At 37.1% G+C, this 21683-nt stretch overlaps 3 protein-coding genes across 5 annotated transcripts in view; 1 reads left to right on the top strand and 2 right to left on the bottom strand.

Annotated features, from left to right (window-relative positions):
* The first annotated feature begins 1643 nt into the window (after positions 1–1643).
* Positions 1644–8978, top strand: spc25 (SPC25 component of NDC80 kinetochore complex). 2 transcript variants are annotated; one of them, XM_046845308.1, is made up of 7 exons: positions 1644–1663; positions 2968–3131; positions 4986–5051; positions 5143–5289; positions 5403–5507; positions 5646–5744; positions 8647–8978. In XM_046845308.1, exons 1-7 carry the CDS (start codon positions 1659–1661, stop codon positions 8781–8783), a joined length of 723 nt encoding a protein of 240 aa, XP_046701264.1. In that variant the 5' UTR covers positions 1644–1658; the 3' UTR covers positions 8784–8978. The 2 variants fall into 2 exon arrangements, with proteins under 2 accessions (XP_046701264.1, XP_046701265.1); XM_046845309.1 differs by lacking the exon at positions 1644–1663 and adding an exon at positions 2474–2559.
* Positions 8979–9374: 396 nt separating this feature from the next.
* On the bottom strand, positions 9375–16437 carry nostrin (nitric oxide synthase trafficking). The gene is given in 17 exon segments (XM_046841346.1): positions 9375–10263; positions 10900–10983; positions 11256–11344; positions 11347–11492; positions 11592–11717; positions 11802–11890; positions 12036–12144; positions 12294–12419; positions 12970–13068; positions 13155–13280; positions 14130–14228; positions 14550–14612; positions 15129–15210; positions 15291–15353; positions 15458–15541; positions 16061–16146; positions 16278–16437. Coding segments are annotated over 17 exon segments (1674 nt in total). The 5' UTR covers positions 16344–16437; the 3' UTR covers positions 9375–10126.
* Positions 16438–18105: 1668 nt separating this feature from the next.
* cers6 (ceramide synthase 6) overlaps positions 18106–21683 on the bottom strand; it is a 36537-nt gene continuing 32959 nt past the window's right edge. The window contains exons 10-11 of one of the 2 annotated variants that reach the window (XM_046845570.1): positions 20918–20941; positions 18106–19844 (exon numbers count right to left, since the gene is read on the bottom strand). In XM_046845570.1, the coding sequence (XP_046701526.1) occupies positions 19698–19844; positions 20918–20941 (171 nt within the window). In that variant the 3' untranslated portion in view covers positions 18106–19697. The remainder of the gene's footprint in view (positions 19845–20917; positions 20942–21683) is intronic. The other variant, XM_046845571.1, reaches the window with a different exon arrangement.

The raw sequence follows: 21683 nt of genomic DNA, 5'->3' as shown, positions 1-21683 counted from the left end.
TATTCTTGTAAATGTTTTAAAGTAATTAGTTTGAAATGATGTAAATCATTAAGATGATATGTAAATCAGGACACCAAATGGAAACTTTGCTAGGTTTCCACACGGACGGTTAATAAGGTGATACCGCAGAAACTTTCTTTCATACAGATGGAATCAGAGAATATTTGTTTTGTGAATTAGTTTAATTAAAAAAGATATTTCAAGCTTTCTATTCATAGAAAGCTTCTATTTCAAAACATAGATAGTATGTGAGGAAAGTAATCACTGAGTTTCAGGTTGTTTTATTTGTGTTAAGTTAAAGGGGTGATGATTTTGCTAAAAGGATGGAAATGAAAGTGATGAACACTTATTTTAAGAAGAAGGAGGATCATGGGGTGATTTATAAGAGTGGAGGAAGGTGCACACAAGTGGACTATGTTCTATGTAGGAGATGCAACCTGAAGGAGATTGGAGACTGTAAGGTGTTGGCAGGGGACAGTGTAGCTAGATAGCATTGGATGGTGGTCTTTAGGATGGCTTTGGAGGGGAAGAAGAAGAGGAGGAGAGGGAAAACTAAAAGAAGAATAAGATGGTGGAAACTGAAGGAGGAAGAGTGTAGTGTGAAGTTCAGAGAAGAGGTCAGACTAAGGAGAGTGTGTTAAGAAGATGAAGGGAGTATTTTGAGCAGCTGTTGAATGAGGAAAATTAAAAAGAGAGAAGGTTGGATGGTGTGGAGATGGTGAAGCAGGAAGTGGATAGGATTAGTAAGGAGGAAGTGAGAGCAGAGATTAAGAGGATCAAGAGTGGAAAGTCGGTTGGACCAGATGACATACCGGTAGAAGCATGGAGATGTTTAGGAAAGATGGCAGTGGAGTTTTTAACAAGATTGTTCAACAAGATTCTGGAAGGTGAGAGGATGCCTGAGGAATGGAGAAGGAGTGTGCTGGTACCGATCTTTAAGAATAAGGAAGATGTGCAGACCTGCATTAACTACAGGGGAATTAAGTTGATCAGTCACACCATGAAGTTATGCGAAAGAGTAGTGGCTAGGAGTAGGAAGCATGTTGAGAAGAGCCTGGAGAGGTGGAGGTATGTGCTGGAGAGAAGGTGAATGAAAGTCAGTAGGAGTAAGACAAAGTATATGTGTGTGAATGAGAGGGAGGGCAGTGGAGTGGTGCAGTTGCAGGGAGAAGAGGTGGTGAAGGTGGAGGAGTTCAGGTGCTCGGGGTCAACAGTGCAAAGTAATAGAGAGTGTGTTAGAGAAGTGAAGAAAAGAGTGCAGGCAGGGTGGAGTGGGTAGAGAAGAGTGACAGGAGTGATTTGTGATAGAAGTGTATCTGCAAGAATGAAAGGGAAAGTTTATAGGACTGTGTTGAGACCTGCAATGTTGTATGGTTTAGAGACAGTGGCATTGAGAAAAAGACAGGAGATGGAGCTGGAGGTAGCAGAGCTGAAGATGTTGAGGTTTTTGTTGGGAGTGACGAGGATGGACAGGATTAGAAATTAGTTTATTAGAGGGACAGCGCATGTAGGACGTTTTGGAGACAAGGTGAGGGAGGTGAGATTGAGATGGTTTGGACATGTTCAGAGGAGGGACATGGGGTATATCAGTAGAAGAATGCTAAGAACGGAGCCACCAGGGAGGAGGAAAAGAGGAAGACCGAGGAGGAGGTTTATGGATGTGGTGAGTGAAGACATGCAGGTAGTTGGGTTGAAAGAGGCAGTGGTAGAGGACAGGGGGTATGGAGACGGATGATCTGGTGTGGCGACTTCTAATGGGAGAAGCCGAAAGAAGAAGTAGTAGAAGAAGAAGAAGAAGAAGAAGAGTATACAAATAAAAGTAGCACTTTTACAGATTTATTTTAATGTATTGTTCTCAGAGTTCAGAGTAATTTAATTTCGTTTCGGAGTTAAGAGGAAACGGACTTAAATTACTCTGAACTCTGAGAACAATCTCTGAGAAGCACATAGTGAGTATTACAGGAGTTTCAGTGTAAGATATACCGCATTCATGCACACTACTTCTATGTCATTTTGTGCAATTTATTTTATAAATAATAAGTTCTAGACAGATATAATTAGTACACAACATACAACCAGCTCCCGTCAATAAAGTAGTTTTTTATTCCCTGTCATGGCAAAGTATCTCCTGTAGGTGGCAGCAGTGTGTCGGTTCGTTGTTTCTGCTGTATACAGCTCAGTACCAGCATCTACATACATCACTTACAGTGTATTGTAGAAAAATAAATAAAGCTTTTACAGTAATGACAATTTCTGAAGGTTATTTTATTAGATTTTGTAAAACATTAGATGTGTTGTAGACAAAATGGCTGAATATCAAATATCATGTATCATGTGTAATTTAAATTCATTTTATAGGTTATATATTTTTAACTAAATCTTTCACAATAAAATAATTATTAATATAACATTTTTTTATTAGAACACAAAATAAATACATTTTATTTTACGTTTTCCAATTGTGTCTTCCTAGTACGGAACATGACGTCACTTCCTGGTTGAATTCCGGGCGCGTCTTTTTGAACTCGGAAGCGGTCATATCGACTCGCCTTTATACAGGCAGGAAATTTGACATTTTTCACATCTTTGTGTTGGATTTAAAACTGTATCTACCGTGTGTGTAGTTATATAAGCTGTACTGCCATTAGTTAAAACTATTCGAGCTATAATGTGTAATCTGGACGCTCTAGCTAATTTAGCGTTCTAGTTTTGCCGTTAGGAGTTTATTTTTGCAGGCAAGTCCCACTCTTCGCTCTGATTGGCTGCTAGTGTCACCTGCGCGTTCTGATTGGCTAAGGATTCACGCTGAGACTAAACATTCGTCGTGTTGTTCGCTTGTATGAACAACAAACCAATCCCAGCACAGGGGGCGGGGCTTGTCGGAATTTGAGTCTGAGGGAAAAGTCGATTTATGAGAGCTGAAGAAATCTTGTAGCTGATACAACCGTTGTATTTCTCTCCGCTCAGGGTGGAAATGGCTTCGATCAAAGATCTTGAAGTCGGGGAAAAGTTCAGCAGCAAGCTGGAGGAGATCAGGATTAAACTGCTCTCCCAGGCGATGGGTGAAGTGCTGAACGAGGCTACAGTGGAGTTCTGCCAAGCGCATAAACAGTACATGAAGTCTGTCCTGGGTGAGAAAACTCTTAACATTCACACACAAACATTTACACATACCTACACACACCTGGTGGTGGTGTAGTCTGTCATGCTGCAGGGGCGTGTGTGCTCTGATTCCTCTTCACTACAAATCAATACAGTCTGATCACATTTCATTCTTTCCTTATCATTTCTATGATCATGTGACGAGAGTGGTCTCTCCTCAGAACAGGACAGATCCTGTCTTCATCCACAGGACACTGAATGCTTTGACTTTCACAGTCAGTAGATCTTAGCCCAAGTAAATGGCTGTTGGATGTTTGGAGGGTGTTGTGAGATGATACAGTGATCTTATGGTCAAAACACTAATAGAAGAAATAAGAGTTTTGAAGAAACTCTAGGGGAAAAAAAAGTTTTCTAGAGTTTTCAGGAGGTTTTTTTTGAGACTAATAAACATTAAAGCTCCACTGGGGTCTTTTGTTGGCTTTACTAAAACACATACATGGTGGCTTGGTGGCTTTTTTTTTTTTTTTTTATCAAATTAGATCAAATAAATAAAAAAAAATAAAAAGATCATGATAAACAACTATTGTATTTTTTGTTATTTACAACTAAGCATGTATAATGACCTCTTTAAATACAATATAAATAATGTTTTTCTTCGTTTGGCTGCTCTCCTTAGGGGTCGCCACAGCTGATCATCTATTTCCATATCACTCTGTCTTCTTCATCCGCGTCTCTTCCTTCACCCCATCTATAAACCTCCTCCTTGGCGCTCCATCCTCAAAATTCTTCTACCGATATACCCCATGTCCCTCCTTTGCCTCCGTCACCGTGTCTCAAAAACGTCGTACCTGTGCAGTCCTTTTAAAAACTCACTTTAAATCCTTCATCCTCGTCTTTCCCAGTTTAAATCGCATCATCTTCAGCTCTGCCACCTCCAGCTCCACGTCCTGTCTTTTAATCAGTGCAACTGTCTCAAAACCATACAAAACACAGTGGTGTTCTTGGAGCCCTAATTCCTACAGAGGCATCTAAGAGGCTTCAGGGATCAGACACTGTTCCTTCTGTTTTCGAGATAAACAAAGGAACAGAATTAGATCTAGACGAATTACATAGTACACGTCATTGTTATCTCCTGTAGGTAGGTTACAAGATGCAGGAAGACTATATGAAAAACATGAATAGGCAAGATGACATTGCTATAGATAAACTTACATTTATGGCATTTGGCAGACGTGCTTATCCAGAGCGACCTACATTGATTTCTCTTAACTGATTTAGGGTCTTGTTTAGGGGACCAGCAGCTGTATGATGGTGATTGATTGATGATTGGATTTTTACCTTGCAACCTTGTAAAACGTTTTTAACCATTGAACTACCACTTCCCATACAACCGTTCTCTCGGACATTATTCCCAGGTTTAGAGGTGATATGAGAAAATCATCTTCCATTAGCTAAAGTGCCATCAGGTTTGTGTGACACCTCAAAACCATTTAAAGCTCTAAACCAGGGGTGTCTGATCTTTTCCCTGAAGGGCCGGTATGGGTGCAGGTTTTCATTCCAAGGGCCACACCTTTGAAAATGAAGATCTGATGTGGAAGGTGGATTCTGGTGTGGCTTAGTAGAAATGAAAACCTTCACCTACACTGGCCCTTTGTGGAAAAGATTGGACATTGGATATAGTAAGCAGTGCAGGATGTAATAAGCAGTAATTGTAGCTTTAATAAGTCTGGATAATGTGCTCGAACCGTCTTTTCAATGTAATAATGCAAGCTAGCTGAAGCATCCATTATGAGACACCTGGACTTTCAGCCACACTGCAACACTGGAACTGTACAAATTCTGAGGTTATAGTGACAGTTAATCACATGAATCTTATTCTACAGATACCTGTGCAAAAAAATGCCGGGAAGATGAGACCATGTTTGAGACCATACACGCTTATACAGAAGGTACGTTCTCTTTTCAGTATTTGTGTTTTAATATGTAATCTGTTTTAAGAGAAATGAATGAAACTGAGGAACCGTAATTTTCCGTTTGAAGAGCTAAAACGTCAGAAGTCCATCATGATGGAGCGAAACGGAGAGCGGCCAGAAATCGTCGGGTCGATCGAGGACAAAGAAAGCCATAAAGAACTCCTAATAGAGAAGATTGAGAAGCTGAAGCAAGAGCAGGCCAAGAACAGAGAATGTATAAAACACAAACATCAATATCAACATAAATATCTGTGTTACAGTCTTTGGTCAGTGTTAATCAGTTACTCAATTAATGTTTTTTGCGTTTGTTTTCCATTTCACATGAAGTGATTCACTCCCAAAACAAGGCCAACAAGGACCGGCTAAAGAACCTGAACAAAATTAAAGAGATCTTCCAGGAACATCTAAGCCTCGAGATCAGAAAAATTCAGGGTGGGGTTTTTTGTTTTTTCTTGAAGTTTCTAAATTTCTTCCTAATGGATATGAATATTTGTTTCACCTGGATGACACTCATAATTACTGACTGTATAAAGATGCTAAAATTTCCACTTTATGCATGCGTGTGTGAAGGTGAGAAGTTGCAGTTCATCTTCAGAAACATCAACCACAAGAGTCCCCAAAGTGCCTACACTTTTCTATTAAGGATAAACGAGGATGGAGTTTACCAAAGTAAGTCACTGCAGTTACATTACTAGAAATCACGAAAGCATATGCTGCATCCCAGCTGTCCTAATGTCTGTCCTAAATAGTGCCTGAGATCAGAATAAAAATGTAGCCTAAATCATAGCATTATGAATAAATAGCTAAAAGATACCCAGATGGTCTGCTATTTAAGTGTGAATCAGTGGACATTACAAAATGTAACAGTTTGGTACGTAACTCGGTTTTTACGTGACACGGTTACGGGAGGAAATGCAAAATATTTGTCGTTTTTTTAACAACTCAGTTTATTATTATTATTATTATTTGTGATCAACAGTTTACATTTTAAAACAACTGTAAATAAAATACCAGCTTGGTAAAATAATAATTTAAACTATATTAGAATTTATATAAAAAATAAAATGTAATTAATCAAATAAATTCAATACTTATTATATTGATTACATTAAGTAAATAATCAAATTGGCACAAATTTCATTGATTTAATAAAATTAAATAAATTAAAAAATGTAATTAAATAGTTTAGATTTGTTGTGGGTAATACAGATTTGTGTGTGTGTGTGTGTGTGTGTGTTTTGAATTTAACTAAAGATATGATCTTTTTAACTGTTCTACTTATTTTAGCATACTTTAACAAACATCTTTGAAAAATGCCTTCCATACGTCAATCATTCACTTCCTGGATATGCAGAATTCCCTGAATGTTCTCCTTTTAAGAGAAATTCTTGAAGCTAGACATAAAGCACTAAAGAATCCATAGCCAACGCTAGCGTTTTCATGCATGCGCAAAACAAATCTGATTGTCGGTACGGAGTGAGTATCCACAGTGACACTGCGCTAACTCTAGTTTATTTCTTTTATACCCCTGGCCTTTTTGTATGTTTTTAAGTTTAATAACAATTTTAAAAATGTGCTCAAAATGCGAGGCAGAGACTAAACAAACTTGCAGTCTACCACTTAATACGTTCCTGAGGGAATCTCAGATTGTAACTCTGTTCCGCACGTAAAGAGGATTGCATTCGGTAAACTAACCGAAAGCCCTGTACCGACAAATTTCGGTGTACTCTTATGCCCCTAGTGGACACTTTCAGCTAATATTGTATATATTGTCTAAAAGATTCCATCTGCTTCATTTAGTTACTTGTAAAGCTTTATTTCAGTAGCCTTGGTAGTGTGTGAAGTAGGGCTGCAGCTATTGAATATTTTAGTAATCTAATATTCTACCAATTATTCCATTGATTAATCGAGTAATCGGATAAGAAGTGCTTTTCTTTATTACAGAGCAATACAAAATATACAAGAGAAAATAAGATGGGTTTTTGTTCTTTAAAAGTAATTTACCTTTTTAGAAAAATTTACATTTTATTGCTGAAATTGTGCACAGAAATATCTGTAAAACTAAACGCATTTAGTGCATTTAATTGCAATATTACATCAAAATACAAATACAGTAAAACCTTGTTGTACGAGCAACCTATAGTACGAGCAAACGAGCGACCTTACTCGAAAAATTTAACCCTGTTTCACGAGCAAATGTCGAAGGCACGAGCCAACCCACACTGTCGGCTCCCCGTTTTCGGCGGAGGGTCGCATCAGTCGCTTAGTTGATGACGTATTACTGTATTGTTGTTCAGTGCAGCAAAAACTTTTTTTAGTGTTATATTTTTATTTCACTAGAAATCTTGAAAAATTTCTACCAATAAAATCAGTGATGGTGCTGTGAAAATAAAAGTAAATAGAATTACCATGGAAACCGAGAAGGTTATGAGCGTGGTGCGCGTCTCACCCTCGCAATCAACCACTACCACATGAGTAAGTGTTAAATTATGTTTACATTACGGTCATTTGCTGTGTATTTGTTTTTAAAAATAGGCTACAAATACTTTTTAAGTGCAGAAATAAGCGATGGGATGAGGTCTTGGAACGGATTAAATCACTTTTACATTCATTCCTATGGGGAAAATCAATTCGAACATACGAGCAAATGGACACACGAGCAATTTTCAAGAACGAATTATGCTCGTACAATGGGGTTTTACTGTATATTAAAAAAATCATCAATATAAAAATCTATTTTAGATTACTCTTTAAAAAAAAAATGCTATGTAATCTCGTTTCTGGCACTTAAAAAAAAAGTTTGCCTAATTCCAACTTTATTTCTCATAATTCTGATTTTTTTTTTTTTCTCAATTTTGACTGTATTTTTTTCGATTGCAACTTTATTTCTTGTAAACACCATGGTTGGTGCATCCACCGGTAACCATGTTGTCGGCCTGAAGTTTGAAGCTGTTGTATGTAATGTATGTAATCGGAATTGCCAGAAATAAATTCGGAATCGTTATGAGAAAAAAAACTTGGATTTAGGCAAACGTTTATATTTAATGTGGCAGAAACAGGTTTCCATATGAATCTTCTCCTCGCCCTTCGCTGTTTTGACCCTGTTCCTCCATTTTTTCATTCTGCAGTGTCTTTTTTTGTTACCTGTCCAGAGCGCTCCAGAGTTTAGCGGGTGGTGTGTTGGTAATAATGGTCCGTGGGGAAACACACTGCACCGTGTGTAGTTCACTGGACTAAACGAAGCATCAATGATTTTTGCCTTAATTTTTTTTTTTGTATTCGAATTACTCATGTTACTCGAGGAATCGTTTCAGCCCTAATACTAATTCCACATGTGCAAAAAGCACAAAAACTGGTCTTTTAGGAGCCAAGAAAAGGTGAACCATTTTGGAGGCTTCCTGAAGAAATGTTATTTAAAGGATATGATGGACCACATTCTGCCCATTGATTGAGTTCATTGTATGAACTGTCATTTTGAATTAGTTTTAACTCTGAATAAAAGCCGAAGTCTGAATGCAACGCGAAACAGGATTTATTACATCGATTATTATTATTTTTTGTCTCCTTTCAGTTGTCTCATGTGATCCTCCCCTGGTGCAGATGGACCATCTGGAGCGTCGACTGCAGGAGACCAACAACCTCTCTGCCTTTCTGGCTAATGTCAGGAAAGAGTTTGTGGCACTATACACTAGTACAAAGACTGCCTGACTACATACGGATATTATTTGATAAACCCAGTCCCTGACATTTTTAACTCTTAAGATGTTTAAATGCAGTTCAACTTTTATGGAAGACTCCACGGTAGCCAGTACGTGCTTCTTTTATTTGTATTGTACTTCAATATTCTTATTGTTCTACTTGTATATAAGTTGTTTTACCTAATAAAATGTAAAAAAAAAAAAATTGGGTCATAATGGTCTTTATTTTATTTATTATATATATGGGGGGGGCTGAATTGGTGAGAGTGAATTACGCAAAGCAAAACAGTTCTGACGTTTTTGTCATTCATTTTTGTAAGCATAGCGCACAGAAAATAAACAAATAACTGATTAAAAATGCACTAGATATAATGTCATTGTTTAGCAATCCCACTATGATCTAGCTTAGTTTGCAAATATAAAATTAAATATTCAGTTATTCCTAAATTAAATAATCTCAGAAAATGTCTCATAAGTGTAAGTGGGAACTTAAAAAAACAGTACATTTTGTCCACATTTTGTGCAATTAATGGGAACCTGTACCTAAAAAGGCATTTTATTTAGTAATATTGTATTAGTGAATAATATGATGTAGTTTTTATTAATAGTAGTAGTTATTTTATTTATTTTGGACAGCAGTCAAAGTCAGTAAACAGTATAATGAGCTTTGAGGTTGTTCTGAAAGGATATTCATGTTTTTTTTTTAAATACAGATAAAAAAAAAACATTTGGACTTTTTAAACATTCAGTCACAATTACATCCAACAGGGTTTCCAGACCTCAGACACACACCTGCACATTCATGTAATTATCCAATCATGTGGAAGTGGTGCAGTTAATAAAATCACATTTTTTTCATTGACACTAAAAGTCAATGACTTCAGTGAACATTTACATTAAACATCCGAACAGGGGAAAATCTGATCAGACAGGCTGCTGGAGTATCGGAGTTACTGTATACTTCCTTTTAGCTTGTACCAGTCTGCTCATTCAACCCTCAGCAGCAAGGTGTTTCCACCTACAGAACTGCTGCTCACTGATTATTTTTCACACCTTTCGGTAAAAAACCTAGCGACTCTTGCATGTGATAATTCCAGGAACCAGCAATTTTGGAAGCATTCAAAACAGCCTGGCACTAAACATCCACACTGCAGGCAACGAGGTCTTATTTTTACATTGTGTTATGTTTGATGTACCAAAGCTCTCGACCTGAATGTGCATTGTATCATACAGCACTATATCAAAGGAACATGAACCACAAAGACGAATAAACCATACACTTTAAACATTACTCATTGCAAGATTATACCATCAAATACCCTGATTAATAATGAAACCCTCTTTTAATTTGATTTATGCATCAGAAGACTTTGCCATTTTCAAAACAGGCAGCTCTTCGACGTAATTATAAGGAAAATGACCCCTCTTCCCGTTCAGCTCTCCATACCACCACCCGCTGTTGTCTTTCCGTAGGATGTTGAGAAGATCTCCTTAAATTTAAAATTGGGAAAAAAAATAGTATTACTACTGATTTACTAGTAATTGAATTGAATTAGTATTATTACAAATGTATTATTAACGTATATAACATACTGGTATATGCACTCCTGGGTAAAAAAAAATGCCTAATCCACATATGAAAAGATTACGTTTGAACGGCTGCAAAAACGAATCATTGGTCAGGAAAAAGAAAGAACTAGATAAACACTAGATCTCTGGCTGTAATTTGTGTTATCAAGGCTTTGATGAGCTGTCTGAAGTAACAGATCACCAAATATGTAATCTAATGTTTCCACACGGACGGATTTATTTGCCGGATGTGTGCACCATGGCGGATTTTGGTGCTTGATTTGAGACTTGGCGCACCAGTTGTTTACAGATGTTTACTGATTAAAATATTTTTTTGTATCTGAGTAAAGAAAGGACGTCGTGAATAAATGTGTGTTGCGGTAAAGGTTTTAATTTCAAATCTTTTATATTAATTTTTTATATTTTCTATAAAAATGGTAAAAACTAAATGCTCTCTGCAAGAAGCTTATTTAGAACTTGGTCCATTTGTTTTTGCCCAGAAATCTTATACACTCAACCTACAATGAAGCGTATGTCTTTAGTAACTGTAGGTTTACCTTCTTTCATGTTTAACTCGTCCTTTTTTTCTGAGGAGAAGTCATATAAAGCCTTACATTTACCTACACTGCAGACCTCAGCACCTGGAGGAAGGGATCACCATGTAAACATTCCATATTCAAATCTCTGACATTTTAAATAATATTAGTTTATATCATTTATTGGCAATATGGAACAATAAATGAAGTGGTGTAATGGCATAAAGGAAATATTTTTTAATAACAGCAAGAGGAAATAAAGCATCTACTTTTGGTAAAACAAATAAAAAACTATACTTCTATATATGATCCAAATATGTAGGAAAATAGGTCATTTGAACAACAGAAGCTGTCATAAAGCAGCAGGAGATCCTTACATTTCCTGGCTTCCTCCTGAGACCTTGATGATGCTCTGTTGAACTCAAACTTGCGCTTGTGCGTGTGCATTGCTGATCCACCTCTGGCATCTATAGAGGAACCAGAGTCCTGACAGTCGGTGCCATTTTTGCCAGAGCCTTAAGAACCACTGAAGTCCTCAAAGATTGACATGCTCTGAATGACGCCTTTTTGATGTGAACCGAACGTGGCAGTTTCGCTATGCTGTGCTCAACTTCCTGTTTGAAAAAAATGAATGTAAGATAGCCTTAAATACATATTAAATACTAATGCTTGTAGATGAAACACATATGTAAGACATCAAATCATCATATTACCTTCTCTTTGAATTTTGTGACGCTGTCGTTGAAACGATGGAAAGGTTTCAGTTTCCCCTCTAAGTCCATCATCGATTGGTTCAGTTTACAGTATGTGGCCTCCAAAAGGTCCAGTTTTAGATTGGACTACAATCACAAACACAATGCCAACTGCCACAAGCTATGTTGTTTAACATGAACATCACACACAGAGCATTATTCCCATAATACCTCATCAAGCAGCTGCTCTTTATCCTCCATGTTTTTTATACTCGTCTGTGAGATATCTTTAGTGTCTAGACCTGCCATTGTCTCCAGCCCTGAGATATATCAGTGAAATACATTGATCAAACAGATAGTACAACTTTAATATCTAATATTTGAGAACATTTGAAACAATGCTTATGTTTATATGTTTCCCATTTAATCTTTATTTCCTAGTGAATTTTTTTTTTCTTTAAGTACCTTCTATGTCTTTCCTGGTTTTGAGAATGCATTCCTGTAATCGCTGAAGTTTCACCTTCAATGCTTCTCTCCGTCTTTCTTTTTCCATTACTGTCTTTCCATCTTCCTCCTGCAATGCCAATACACACAGTCCGCAATATATTACTGAATAATAGACCACACTCACAGTTCCATAACAGTTATTTCAACCTGCAATGATTTACTACAATATTCCGTACATGAAGTATGGATATGCATATTAGGAGTGACATTTCTCACAAAGTAATCAACGATGAGGAATTCGGCCTTGTTATCGTCTGCCGCAACGCAGGTGTTTTCCACTAGAGTTTGAATGTCTTCCTCCACGTTCACTCTCCCGACAGCCTCCTCGATCTGTTCCTGACTCTAGAGATCACCACTTCTATGCATTACATTCACTTAGTATACAAGAATTTATAAAGGGATAATTTTTTTATTTCATTTACATTCCAGTATGAGATCTGTTTTTCTAATCATTTTGCAAAACGAATAATATTTAAATATTAGTAAAACATTACACTTTAAATTCAAGGGTGTTTAATCCAATTAGATTTATTTGCGTAGTTACTTTGCATGAACTGGATTTAAGTTTCGATCATTAATGAACAAGCCAGAGGTGACAGTGACAAGGACAAAACCTGGAGAGAAACCAGATTCAAAAGGAAACCGTTCCTCTTTCGTGTGACACTGGAAAGTGAGATTATAACTCATTACACTTCTACAACCATGTACTCTAAAGTTAAACATATACAAAGTGCTGAAAATGATATACTATGCGCAGACAGTAAATAGGGAAGAGTCCTTGGATAAGTCTTTAGGATTACATTTGCACTCCTCATTTTACAAATGGTGAAATATTACACTGTCATTATTAATCAGAAATAGGGTTTGTATTAGAGCATTTACACTGACTCACGTGGAGAAGCGTTTGGTTGTAGCTGCACAGGTGGAGGTTGTACTTATTCACAGTGTTGCTCAGAGTCTCTATCCTTTGCTTCTCAATTTCTTGAACAATCTGCAATTAATGATTTTATGTCAATCAAATAATCTGCACCGGCCATTGAACAGTTCTCTCCAAATAACTGATGAATAAGCAAAGACCTGATAGCAGCTTTTAAGCGTGTTCTCCCACTTCAGTCTAATCCTGCAGCTGTCCATATTCATATTGAAGTAGTCCTCGTCAACTTTTACTTGAAGCTCTGCTGATTTACTCAATCTGTTAAGCATCTGGACACAAGCAAATATATGTCATATACTCTCTGCTTAATAATCTGGTTAAACCAATGACCTTTTTTTTCTAATATTTACAAACATATAAAATTAATATTAAGGAAATTGAAAAAATATATAGGGACATAAAATATAGGGACATAAAATAAATATAGGGTTCTAAGGTTCTAAGAACATTGTAGACCCATGACTGAATTCCATGGTGATGATTACAGGTACACAATATCTACAAAAGTATTGGGACACCAGACTTTTCCAGCCATTTGTGGTTCTTCCTCAAACTGTTACCACAAAGATGGAGACAAACAATTGTACATTATGCCTTTGGATGTGGTAGCATTCACGTTTCTCTTCACTTGGACTATGAGACTCAAACAAAGCCAACTCCATTATATATAGTTTATATAAGATAAGTGGAAGATCTCTAAACTCAACACCTTTGGGATAAATTGGAATGCTGATGGCACCCCACGCATCCTCACCACAAATCAGTACCTGACTTTACAAACACCATTGTGGGTGAATGAGTACAAATCACAAATCACACCCACAACCACACGGCAAAATCTAGTGAGGCATCTTGCCAGAAGAGTGATGGTTTTTGTAACAGCAAATGGGGACTATAGTCACAGGGGCATTTTCATGATGGAACAGGTTTGTGTCTCCTATTTCAAGTGACCGCAAAATATAAATGCTACTACATCCAAAGACATCCTATACAAGTGTGTGTCTGAAACATGGTGGTAACAGATTGCAGAAGAGCTACATATGGCTGGAAAGTTTAGGTGTCCCAATACTTGAAATGGCATTGTAAGAATTCCAGAACTACAACAATACAAAAAATACCTTCTGTTTCTCTTTCTCTGTGCAGATGTGTTTGTTCTTTTCCACAAAGCTGAAAAGTGCTTCATGCTCTCTGCTTAAACTGTTTAACTTTTTCTTTGCCTGCAGGAAGAACCATATATTCTGCTTAAAACCTACTAGCATCTGGCTGTCAAGAAAACATATAAACTAATTGAAGGCTTCATAAAATTGTAGTATTGAAGATGAAAAAGCGTTCTATATGCAGTAACAGCTTTTCTGCCAAACAAGGCAAGGTTTATATATAACATTATTACATTACATGTATTAGAGTGTACGTAAGGCTGCTTTTATTTCAAGCGTTGCCTTACGTCCAGTGCTGTGCCCAATTGTAGGTCTCAGAGAAGCTGTTTGTTTTTTTTTATATTATAAAAGAACTGAAAATATCTTTATACATTATCTTACCTTGAGCTGTTCATTCCAGTTGGTCAACACAAGTTTTCTTGATTTTTCAATGCCATTTTCCAGCTGCACACAAATAAATAACAGACATTTCTGACACAATGCAATGCTAAATCAGGTGGCAACATTTATCTAGATATGTATAATGTTTGATAAACAGAGGTGCCCTTATAGAAAAGTTGCATGAGCCTCAAGTGGGAATTGTCCACAATTTCCCAAACACTACATTGGATGAAACAATTCCATGTCCCCTCCAGACATGTGCTTTACACAAACTTGGAGGCACACAATTATATAGAATGACTCTGGACTAAAGGTTTAGTTCTAGAGGTGGGAAATAAATGAATGTTATGGTCAGACGTCCACAAGTATTTTGTCCATATAATGTCTAGGTGTTTCCTATACAGTTTTTCCCCACATGTAGGACAAGTGGTCTTATTTTTCGCATGTAATTAGATAATAGTCTTACATATGAAAATGTTTTGCAAGTTTTCTGTAAAGGTAGTGTGTGTGTGTGTGTGTGTGTGTGTGTGTGTGTGTGTGTGTGTGTGTGTGTGTGTGGAGGGGGGGGACGTCACACACTGGTCTCTTCCTCTTGGTGTGTTCATCCAGCACTTGACGAATTTCCACAACAGCATCCTGTTGAAGACTTTGCCCTAGTGTTCTGGAAAGAAAACATAGTCTAGCATGAGATGTGTATAAACCCAGAAACTTTTCATTACATTTAATTCTGTTACATCTCACCTGTGTGCATCTGCTGTTGAGAACATCTCATTCGATACAAGAGACCAAGCATTGTAAGTTGAGCTTAGAAGAGAGCAATTTTTTTTTAATTCAAAATCCAAAATCCTAAAATCCTCCAAGTATTAGATTCTCTTGAGCAAGATTGTGATGAATAAGCGCACACTCACTTGCTAGTCATTGTTTTGGAGGCACTGATGAGCTTTCCAGCAAGTTTCTGCAGCCTTTTAGCATAGCTGATCTCGAGCTCGGATCTGTATTTATAAAAGCACACTTATCTGTCCGTGCTTAACTTGCAGCATTGAGCAAATATTTATTAGAACTACACAGTTAGTGAGTGACCCCTGAAAGCATACAGAGCAAGGTGATACTGATACGTACCTCTGTTCTGCATGTCTGCAAGCATCCTGATACAGCAACATGTAACTTCACTTGATGCAGTTTATTAAATAAATGTACAACACTAACTAGAGATCACCTCCATTATTATTATTATTGTAATTATTTAACACTGCAGGATGAACACTAAAGGTTTTAAGATATAAACGCTCTCCTTCAAGGACACCAACTCAGGCAGCGGGTAAAAGAATAACCACAGCTGTAATTAAAATTCAATCCACGACTACAGGGTGCAAGACTGTCTCTTAAGGGAGAAATTTTCATATCACTTTGTACTTTATGACCAAATTCTTCAAAAGATCAAGCTTTTATTGCAAATATAAAGGAATAAAGAAATCACCCAGGGGAGTCAAAGTACCTAAATAGACTATTACCTTTGCTGGAATACAGTTACAAGTTCTTTGCAGAAATATTCTCCATGTTTTGAGAATGTCTTGAGGTCTTGGTAGAGCAGGTTGTACTGTAACATGTGACATGACTTTACACACAGAAAGGTTTAGATAGATAATAACATTCAAAACAATTAAAATGGATGATTATTGTTTTTTTCCTATGTTGTGTTTGTAATTAAAAACAGTTAAGACCACTCACGGCACAGGTGCTCAGCGGCTCCTTCATCTTCACACTGGCTGGCTGTTCAGTTTGCACTTTGACCATTTTTCCTCCCTCAAAGCACGTGTGAGGAAATCACCTGGATGGCCTTACCCAATACACAACTACTCCACCTGAGAGGTTTCATTCATTCAGTCACATATAGCATACAGACGATAATGGTGCAACATTCACTCCTTTTCTCAAAATGTTTGCTCTTTAAAAAAGGAGAGAAATATCCTGAAAATAAGTTTACAATGTACATTTAAAGTCAGATTTAATAAGTAATCAGTCAGAAATAATTCACTCATATTGTTCAGTGCAAATTTCAAACTCTCTCTCTCTCTCTCTCTCTCTCTCTCTCTCTCTCTCTCTATATATATATATATATATATTGGTGGTGTAACGGTACACACACACACACACACACACACACACATATATGTATATAATACAAAATATACTAAAATGATTGCTGAATGTCAGGGGTGTACTCACTTTTGTAAGACACACACACACACAGAGGCTTACAAAAGTGAGTACACCCCTGACATTCCAGCAACCATTTTAGTATATTTTGTCAAGGGACAGTACTATAGAAATGAAACATGGTGATTAATTAGAGTAGTCAATGTGCAGCTTGTATAGCAGTGTAGATTTACTCTCCTTTAAAAAAAACTCAACATACAGCCATTATAGTCTAAATAACTGGTAACAAACGTAAGTTCACCCTAAGTGAACATGTTAAATCTGTGTCCAAAGTGACAATATTTTGTATGAGCACCATTGTTATCTCACATTGCCTTACTCCTCCTGAGCATGGAATTCACCTGAGCTGCACAGGTTGTTGGATCCTCTTTTACTCCTCCATAATGACATCACAGAGCTGCTGATGTTAGACGCATGGCGCTTCTTTACCTTTCACTTGAGGATGCCCCACAGGTGCTCAACAGTGTTCATGTCTGGAGACATACTTGGCCACTTAATCACCTTCATCTTCCTCAGCAAGGCAGTTGTCATCTTGGCGATGTGTTTGGGATTGTTATCATGTTGGAAAACTGCTGTTCTCTGCAGTCTGACTGAAGGCAAGACACAATTTTCTTGGTTCACCTCAGTGTCACCACACATTTTGGAAACCATCTGAACCAAACAAGTTTATCTTAGTCTTATCAGACCACAGGATATGGTTCCAGTAATTCATGTTCTTAGACAGGTTGTCTTCAGCAAACTGCTTCAGAAGAGGCTTCCTTCTGGGATGATGGCCATACACATACATATTATATATAATTATATATAGTTATCATCATTAAGATTTGAGACTAGTATTGTAACACACCAACAGATGGCAGCACAAGGCAGCACGCAGAGTTACAGGAAGCACCGACCTTCATAAGTCAGTGATCCAAAAGAAATCGTCCTGTGTACATCTGGAGCTGTACAGCTGGTGATATTATGACCACGTGTTACCACGTCTGCTATTCTGACCACATGCATTACCACATCTGCTATTCTGACCACATCTGCTGTTCTGACCATGTGCACATCCTCATCGAGCTCTCCTCACACGTGAGTTTCTTACCAATCTGATCATTATGATCCCACTTTGGCACCCACCCTAGTCGCCAGATTTGGCTCCTTGAAGATGACGATCCGTCTCAAAGGTCACGTTTTGATAGCAGAAGCTGCTTGACACGCTTCGAAAAGAAGATTTCCAGGATACATTCCAGAAGTGGCGGGAATGCCGGGAGAGCTGTATTGCTGTGCAAGGGGACTATTTTGAAGGTGATAGTGTGTAAACATAGATAAATTAAGAACTTTATTGTAAACAGAGTTTCGAAACTTTTTAATGCCACTGCGTAGCTTTATAGAATACTGATCTGAAACAACAAAAAATGTCTGCCGTGTTTATTTTAAATGCCTGGCAACATGTTTATTTATCTCCCTCTTAAAGGCAAAAAGCAAAAACAGTTTTTTTTTTTTTTTTACCCCTGACATTTAGTTTAAAGCCCAGAATTCAGCACGCACACAGCGACAATTAGCTTAGCAAGAGATAATTAGCTTCCTCTCTTCTCCACAGCTTGCTCACTGAAGAAAAGCAAAGAGTTTTTTTTTAACCCTGATTTCAAAGGCATTTTAATGAGTCATCCACTTAGCTCAGTAAAGAAATAAGTGTTACATTATACCAAGAACAGGACAATGGGACAATGAGAAGATATCATTCAAAAGCTGAAGAAGCAGAAACATAATATCACTGTATGGTGTTCACGCATTTGGCGACGTGCATATGTGTACATGTGATTGTGTACCCCATCCACGTGTAAGGTGTCTTAACCTTCAGACGCTATAGATCACATTTGAAAGGGTAAATTTTTATGCCTAATGATTACATATATCCTGATTCACAGAATTTGAGATTAATACTGTGTCATGCACTTGTGGCTACTACCTACAGTATATAACACATTACATGGTCCATGTAAACACAGACCCAGATTTCACATTATAATCAAGGACAAAAAGGCAATATCATTCGGTTCCTTAAAATCAATCCAATAATGCATTGATAGTTGTTTTACAATTCTTTAAACACAATGTAAAAATCACAAACACGCACGAAAAGAAAAAAAAAGAAAAAAAAGAGTCTGTCCACTGTTTTAAGTACAGGTCCATATGTGATTTAAAGTGAAGGACAATATGGCAGAAGTTCAATCCAAACACGTGTGCACATAATACAGTTTTAGAATTCCCATTTTTACAGTTCACTAGTGCAAATACAGCGAGTGGCGTCGCTCGGTTGTGTGACGCACGCCATCCATTTTACAGGTGAGCATTTCAGATTTCAGCGGTTACCTCATCTGCGATAAAACGATTTCAAGCGAAACGTCTTGTGCACGTAAAAGCTGTTGCCTTGCTGAATCCTGAAACAGTGACCGAACTTTAAATAGTGCGCCATCTCAAAAACACTGACAGCAAATTACTTGAAGAAATAGAAAATCAAGTCTCAACCACAATTTTGCAACCTATATATAGATATAAAAAAATAAATAAATACATAGATGTTACCTCAAGAAAACGGCCGCTCCCACGGACACCAAACTACATGACCACAGCAGCATGCTAGCGTGATACGAGTGATGCGTTCGTTTGTTCAAATTAACAGTGAGCTACAGATGGAGGATGGAGCGTTGATATGACATTCGACCATGTGCCTAGAAATGGTCCGAATATCAGAAAAGTAAAACGGGTACAAGCAACAAGAACAAAATCATTGGACTGAATCGTACTGAAATGCAGCTGCATTCACATTATTCTGCATTACGGTCTTCCAGTACTGGATGGGTGACGTTGTTGCTTTGACACGCATGAGTACTGTACAGACTAATGAGCAGGCTGCAGCAGGCAGAAACCACGCGACAACGCTTAGTGTTCGTCATGGCACAGGGATGACAGGAAACCGTTTGTGCCATGACACCCATTGGTCCCGTTAGTGTGGTGCTTGTGAGCAGATGGTGCCATTTCCTCCTCGTCAGAACTAGACTCAATGTCGCTGCGGTCATCCTTTGACACCTGCGAAAGAGACGCAGCATTAGACACAATGCTCTCGGCTACGTTTTTGTAAAAAAAAAATCTTACTTGCTATCCTATGTGAAATGGGTACCCTGTTAGAATCATTAGGAATAGATGCATTACATACAGTGATTAAATCCTCACTAACCACTTTATTAGTTACATCTCTGCATCTGCACATTCATCAAATTATGCAGCTACAGCTCAAGAGCTTCGGGTTATGTTCACACCGATCATCTAGTGACCTATCGCCTGAAGTTGGAGATTCTTACATCTTCAACCGAGGAGTGTTGATGAACCTGAACACGATGGAGCCTCAAATTCTAGTGGTTGGCTGACAAAACCTTCATACTCTAAACTTCTGCTGTTGTAACTCATTCATCTCAACATTTCAAGTGTTCTGAGATGCTTTAACAATCTGCTCTTCATGATTGTTGAGAGTGATTGAGTTAACATTCTGGACAGCCTTTCAGTCAGTCCAAACAAGTCCAGCTATTCTACTAGGAAGTAGAATATATGCAAGTTTGAAAATGTTCCTAATAAATGGTCTAGTGAGTATTCAATCACTTTTTTAAACAATACATGATTGTGCCAAGGTGTGTAAGATTGGGCCTTCTTATAGTAATGATCTACATTACAAGTAGAAAACGTGTCTGGACAGTTTTTAACATGTATCTTATAACAATTTAAAACAGAGATGCCCAAATTAGGGCCATGTCATACATGAGAAAACATACATAAAAAAAAAGGACCAGCTTCGTCTCACATTAGAGGTCCCTGAATAGCTGTATTCAGCTGTTGATTGTTTCTCATTGTGCTACAAGTTTCACTGAACTAGAACTTTGGAAATTTAATTGCATTAGTTAAGCAGATAACAGAGAAATGTTTTTAATATAATTTATTTTTAAATATTATGAAATCATAAATGAGGAACTATTGCAACTATAATTTGAAAAGAATTTTTGGTACAATGCATCATTAAGACTTAAGATATATATATTTTTTTATTAATTAATATTTCTTAAATCATAACAGTGCATTTGATTTGATGCACTATTTCTGCACATACTTACATGTAAAGGATTCCACTTTCCCACCTGAGGCAGTGCAGGATTAGCAAAGAGAACAGAGACAAGACACTTAAGAGAAGCCGTGAACAGCAAGAGTAGGTTAACTTGGAGGTCAGAGGTTAAACATGCATGTGTGGAAGATTTTTTAGCATTCTGGTAACCATTTTTCCCCAGTAAATAAATAAATGAAGCATAAATATTAGGAGTGTAACGGTACACTTATTCGTACTGATCTATTTTGGAACAGGGCTTTCTGTTTGGTGCACATGTGTAATAAATGCAATGCTTTTTACTGTGTGTGCAGAACATAGTTACAGTCTGAGTTCCTTCACAGACGTATTAAGTGGCGGCCGCAAGTTTTTTTAGTCTGAATGAAGGATGAAAGGAATGAAGACGTTTTGTTAAAATATGATGAAATATGTAGAACAGTTAAGTAGAACAAATCTTTAGAAAATTAAATATTAAATTTAAACACACACACACACACACACACACACACACACACAGTATTTTTAGTTTGCGGAAATTTAATAAATTACACAATTCACAATATAATAAAAAGTGTATTCCAATCATTTGTTTTATTCCATTGTCATTGAATATAATTTCATAAAAGATTATATATTTTATATATTATTTAACCAAGCAGGCATTTTACTTAACATTATTTTAATATTGTAAACTGATGATGTTTACAAATGTGAATAATAATAATAATAATAATAATAATAATAATAATAATAAAATCTTTAAAAAAAAAAAGGCATGC

Source organism: Silurus meridionalis, chromosome 3, assembly GCF_014805685.1.
Source record: "Silurus meridionalis isolate SWU-2019-XX chromosome 3, ASM1480568v1, whole genome shotgun sequence".
In the NCBI taxonomy this organism is placed as follows: domain Eukaryota; kingdom Metazoa; phylum Chordata; class Actinopteri; order Siluriformes; family Siluridae; genus Silurus; species Silurus meridionalis.
The sequence above is the reverse complement of the archived record's forward strand: the minus strand, read 5'-3'. Positions and strand labels throughout refer to the sequence as shown.

What these genes read in the sequence shown, in the direction of transcription:
- spc25 (XM_046845308.1), top strand. An exon ending in CGAGATCAGAAAAATTCAGG is followed by an intron (nt 5,508 to 5,645) that starts GTGGGGTTTTTT and finishes GCGTGTGTGAAG; the next exon opens with GTGAGAAGTTGCAGTTCATC. An exon ending in CGAGGATGGAGTTTACCAAA is followed by an intron (nt 5,745 to 8,646) that starts GTAAGTCACTGC and finishes GTCTCCTTTCAG; the next exon opens with TTGTCTCATGTGATCCTCCC.